Source organism: Anastrepha obliqua, chromosome 1 (assembly GCF_027943255.1).
Source record: "Anastrepha obliqua isolate idAnaObli1 chromosome 1, idAnaObli1_1.0, whole genome shotgun sequence".
Classification (NCBI taxonomy): domain Eukaryota; kingdom Metazoa; phylum Arthropoda; class Insecta; order Diptera; family Tephritidae; genus Anastrepha; species Anastrepha obliqua.
The window spans coordinates 183,980,750-183,986,749 of NC_072892.1; the positions used below are offsets into that span (position 1 = coordinate 183,980,750).

At 34.7% G+C, this 6,000-nt stretch overlaps 1 protein-coding gene across 1 annotated transcript; it reads left to right on the forward strand.

Moving 5' to 3' along the window:
- Positions 1-3,480: 3,480 nt before the first annotated feature.
- LOC129243733 (myosin regulatory light chain 2) lies at positions 3,481-5,776 on the forward strand. The gene is made up of 3 exons (XM_054880989.1): positions 3,481-3,589; positions 4,434-4,673; positions 4,829-5,776. The coding sequence occupies exons 1-3, from the start codon at positions 3,587-3,589 to the stop codon at positions 5,252-5,254; spliced, it is 669 nt and encodes a 222-aa protein (XP_054736964.1). The 5' UTR covers positions 3,481-3,586; the 3' UTR covers positions 5,255-5,776.
- The last annotated feature ends 224 nt before the right edge of the window (positions 5,777-6,000 follow it).

The following is a 6,000-nucleotide window of genomic DNA, read 5'->3' on the forward strand; positions in this document are numbered from 1 at the left end:
GAATTACAAGGTTTCTTACATACTCCATAGAACTAATAGTACCAATTATGTTCACATATTTCGAAACTATTTAAAAAATTCATTGAGTAATAATTTGAATAGATTTTATTGTTGAATTCGATAGCAATAAATCAAAAGCCAAGGAACTTGAAACCTGATTAAACCCATTCAATGTTCTAATCAAAGGAGTGCTTTCGAGGCACAAACAGTTCTGATCCGCTCTAGGAGGAACAAATCATTACCCTGAAGTTTTGTTCGAGGTCTGTGAAAATGAATGCGCACTAAGAATAAAGACGAGTCAACTGTCCTATTTATGATATCGAAAACAAAGCAGAGCGAAAGCATACTTTTCTAATTTGTAGAGATTTTAAACCTAGTCATGCACACCTCGCGTTGTATGATGGAATCGGGTCAGTGAAGTTTAAAGATCTAAATGCAAAACGAAGAAATTTCGTTTTAATGCGTTCAAGTCTACTGATTGGCAATGACGATATGGCCTCCAAATAAAGACGGCACACTCCAGCTTCGATCGTACGAGTGAAGTTAATAGTGACTTTAAAGTTTGTGGATCCATTAAATCTGAAGCCGAATGAAGGCAAGTGTAGAATACGATTGGTGATGATAAAATTCAAATGACTAAGAAATCGAAAAATGGAGTCAAAGATTGCTTCCAAATCAATAATTTAATTAAGAGCGTTTAGACGCAACTTCTTTATAAAATATGAAGTAGAGATTAAATGATTAGACTTAGACTTATACGTATAAAAGAAACTCAGAGAAATGGAAACATTCAGATATGCAATTGAGGGGGCAGATACCTGTAAAATTTCAAAAAAAAAAAAAAAAAAATTTTCATAAAATGTTAATATAATCCTTTAAGAATATGTCAAAAAATGTATAGAACGTAAATTTAAGTATTTCTTATACTCGTATTATAGATCGTCAACCGTGACGACTCTATTCTTTCGTTCGATCGCTGGGAGAGGAAATTTCATGTATTCAAATTTTAGGCGCGTTTTTCAAAACTACATTTTTCGAATTGGCGTACACGATAACTCGAAAAGTTATTGACGGATCTCCCTGAAATTTTGCACACATATTTTTTATGATATTACTTTCTATGTGAATTTACAAGTTTTTGAAAATTTTTCGAAAAAATAATTTTTTCGAAGCAAAAGTAGTAGGAAAATTCGCCCCAAAATTCATATTTTTGAAGCATTTTATTCCGCAATTTTTTTTCCCATTTTTGTTCAATTCATATAGAAATTATGACATTAATAAATAAAAAAATTTTTGGTTTCTTGTATTCAGGTCACTGACGCCGATGTTACAATGCCCACCGATTGAGAAGCCCCGCTGCGACCTTCCTGGAAGAATTGAGTGTACATCCGCCATTTTAAATGATTAAAATAATAATAAAAAATTTTATATTATTTTAATGTATAAATAAACTGTATGCAAATTTTGAATAATATATATTGACTTCTTCATTTGAAATAATTTTAATGAAAATGAGGGAAAATATGGCCGATTACAGGTATCTGTTCCCTTAATAAAAATGACAAAGAAGGCAATAAAAGGATAAGAATTTACAGTACTGACAACTAGAACTACATCTACACATCTCACATGAAGACCCCGAATAAAACCCGGCAAAGAAGGCGAACTAATAATTGCTGTATATATTTCTTTTAATCGCATTTGCTTCTGCACTTATGAAATAGTTGTGGACAAATCCGTGCTAGCAAATATTTTTATGTACCATAGTTTTTATCGGCGTTTTGCAATCTGCTTTATTGACCGTAATTATTAAACGAAATGTGAACAGAGGCAGTGAAGTCGTGCAATGCACTTTCAGAATTCCTAAAACAATTAAGATATTCACTTTTCTTGCCGTTTGCATTTTTGAGTTGGCCATTTACCTCAATAAATATTGATTTGATATTTCTTGAATAGTGAAACCAAATATTTTACAGGTTATGGACAATTGCCGACACAGTTTACGCGAGAATCCGGAAAATTACAGAGTTTTAATATAGTATATAAAGGTATTTATAGGGATAATTCCAATGGAGTGGAAAGCTATTCCAAAGGGCATCTGTCAGAAATTAAATACCACAGTCGACGTCTCGACGTATGGTGGGGATCCAACAAAATATCAACTGGCAGGAAAGAAATAATTTGTTTAAGTAACGAGCATTGCATTTTAATATTTTGGCGAAAAAATATGGAACTTATATATATATATATTATATATAAGTTCCATATATATATATATATATATACATAGATATAAGTTAATGAACTAGTCAAAATTTCTGCATGACCTGGAATATAAGTAGCAAAACTCGCACTTGAACTTTAAATATTTTGAAATGTATTTCTTATATAACTCGGCTCGGTTACCATTTAGTCCCATCGATGTACATCATTTCATAAGAAATACTGTTTTGATTTGAAAATGCAAAAAAAATCTGCTATTGCACAACACTTTGCCTTTTAATATCCGTATTTATGTACATGCACACATACATATGCACGTATGTATGTATATGCATAGTTACTCAACCGATTGCGTGTCGCGGCCGAATTCCTTTAAAATACCACGCATTCGCCAGGTATTATCTCACACACATTTTGGGTATCGGAAAGTAAAAGTGTGTGTGTGTAAACATTCAGACGTAAGTGTACATGGGAGCACATAATATACATAGGTAAGTACTCATATACATACAAACATAGAAGAATACACATCTACATAAATTTGTGCACCATGGAATGATTCCGTTTGTAGGCGATTTCAGTGCTGAAATTAGAGTTCGTTCACAAACCACCAACACATACATAAGTAATCCCAAAAGTAAAACTAAAAAATAAGAATTGGCTGTGCTTTCAAAAGCGCTGTCGAAATTTCGTTTTCGTTGATACAGAATTTTCGATCAGGCTATCCTTTCGAAAGATGCACAAACATGTAATACATACATACATACATATATACACACATATATTTACATATACATTTGTAGCCAGTCGTATAAGCTAAAATTATGTACACTGGTGTTTTTCAGTGCGCGATCGAGTGAAACATGAAAGCCGAAACGATGAAGAAGAATTTTTTTAAAATTAGATTTTCTTAGAACATCGATGAAATGCGCAGAAAATATGCATGTACACATACACACACACACGGGCACTAAAGTATATACATTTGCATACGCATCTAAAAGAAAATTATGTGTCTGGGGATGTGTATGCCACACAGGCATGAAAGTGGCCGATATATCCCACCAAGCTACTAAAAAAGGTAGCACGAATACGCGATTGGGGACGGAAAATTGGACGTGGCAGCGGCGTGGCTCGGCAATGCTGCCCGAAGGCCGAAACGCCAACCGACGGCCCGATCAACCCACAGGGGGCGCATAAGGAGTGCCAACATACATATTCATGTGAAAGTGTGTGCGTGTGGAAAGTTTCGAGGCGCAAATTCTACAAAAGAAATGATGTCTTGCCGATAAAATCAGCCAGACCACTCAGTGTGCTCTGACCGCTCGATCCGTTTAGACAACACAGAAAACAGTTCAGCATCATGGTAAGGACCCTTCCAACGTTGCCTTGTGAACTTGTGGACTTCTGTTCAAAGCGAAGGATTTATCAACCAAGAATTATTTTTTTTTTTTTTTTGTTTGCAAAAGAAAAGTGAATTAAGTAATGATTCCAGTAATTGGGTCAACGTTAAATGATTAAAGTGGATCGACACGGTTTTTGAAAGTGAAATTAGTGAAAAATTGAAAAAAAAGGAATATTAATAATGAGTGAAAGCTCAAATTAAAATATGCATAATGAAAATTCGTATTTGCTAATAAACTCAAATTGCAAGCAAAATGTCAACATTTTTCAAGTGCTAAAGATAATATGCAAAAATTGGACTTTTTGAAAGCATTTACACATTTACCTACCTGGTATACATAAGTATGTGTAAGCAGACCTCGTTCCAGTAATCGCTATTTTAAATAATTCGAAATAGAAACGCGTTCCACTTCCATTAGCCGATTGTGCCACTTCGCGTTACTATAAATGGAATTCGTAATCCGATATAGTGGGGATACATTCGTACTCTGGTCTTATTGGTGAATATTTTTGAAATTGCGTAATCGTTTTGAAATTCATGTTCGCCCTCTCTATTGAAAACGCGGCTAATTATGCCAATGACTAAATACAATTGAATTCTTTTTGCAACGGAAAAAAACACTTCAGTGAATATTACTGCATTTCATTATTATTTTTTCAATGATTTAATAAGTGTTTAGAAAAATATTTGACTCTTTAATTAAATAAAAAGCAAAAAATTCTGATAAATCCTTTCTAAATTTTTTACTTTACCTGCGTAATGCCCTTTCCATGTAATAATTTTTTCACTTCAAAATATTTGATAGGCCGATGAGAAGAAGAAGGTTAAGAAGAAGAAGACCAAGGAAGAGGGAGGTACTTCTGAAACCGCTTCTGAAGCCGCATCAGAGGCAGCAACCCCAGCACCAGCTGCTACTCCGGCTCCAGCCTCAACCACTGGATCGAAGAGAGCGTCAGGTGGCTCACGTGGCTCAAGGAAATCAAAGCGCGCTGGTTCCAGTGTGTTCTCTGTTTTCTCACAGAAACAGATTGCCGAGTTCAAGGAAGTAAGTTAAAAGAATGATTCGAAAGCTACTAGAAATTCTTAAGTTTATGCAACGATCAATAAATATAATTATAATTAGACTTTTATTAAGGAAGTAAGTTAACACAACGAAAAAAATTGTTCGCTAATTTATAAATATTTTCCTTTTTTCCTTAGGCTTTCCAACTAATGGATGCCGACAAGGATGGCATCATTGGCAAGAACGATCTGCGTGCTGCCTTCGACTCCGTTGGTAAAATCGCTGCCGACAAGGAGTTGGACCAGATGTTGGGTGAGGCCTCCGGCCCCATCAACTTCACCCAATTGCTGACCTTGTTCGCCAACCGTATGGCCCAAGCTGGTGCCAATGATGAAGACGAAGTTGTCATTGCTGCCTTCAAAACATTCGATATCGATGGCCTCATTGATGGTGACAAATTCCGCGAAACCCTCATGAACTTCGGTGACAAATTCACCGCCAAGGAGTGCGACGATGCCTGGGATCAGATGGTCATTGACGACAAAAACCAAATCGATACCGCCGCCCTTATTGAAATGCTCACCGGCAAGGGTGAGGAAGAGGAGGAGGAAGCCGCTGCATAAACACAAACTGGCTAGACTCTTGCAAAACACCAGCAAAAAAAAAATAAGTAAACAAATTATTTATATCAAAATAACCGTAATACAAAACAACAAGATCCTGTTTTGAAAAAAAAAAAATGTATATTTACTTTTTTAAAAAATAATTAACAACATACTTTGTGTGTACTTTTACGCATTCATTCTTTTAAAGAAACAACAACAGTTTTTCTTACGAAAATTATTTAAAAAAATGTAGTCCCTATATTAGAGAGCTTTGAAATGGGGTAAATAATACCAAAGCCCAAAGTGAAATTCTTGAAGATAAATCAAGAAAGTTCTAGTACGCAATGTACCAGTTAGCGCGGATTTTCCAACACCACAGCCGCGACGTCAACCAACAGCTGACAGTTAGTTTTTCTAGTTGATAAATTAAATTTTACATTTAAAACTTATAAAAAGAAAAAAAAAACGAGGAAAAAATCCAACAATATTTTATTTAGAAAACAAATGAAAGAAATCAACAAAAAAACTTAAAAAACTGAACTTTCCGAGATTTTTATTTTTTGAGGAGATTTCTTGTGCCATATTAAACGAACGAACAGCTCTTATGTATTGGCAACCAATTGCTCAATTAGGGACCCGGCTTCCACCGACACACACGGAAGTTTCTTCGACATTTAAAGGCAACCAGCAAAAGTTGATGAATATTAGAAACTAATAGTAAATAATGTTTGTGTATTATACTACTTACATATTTAAAAACAAGA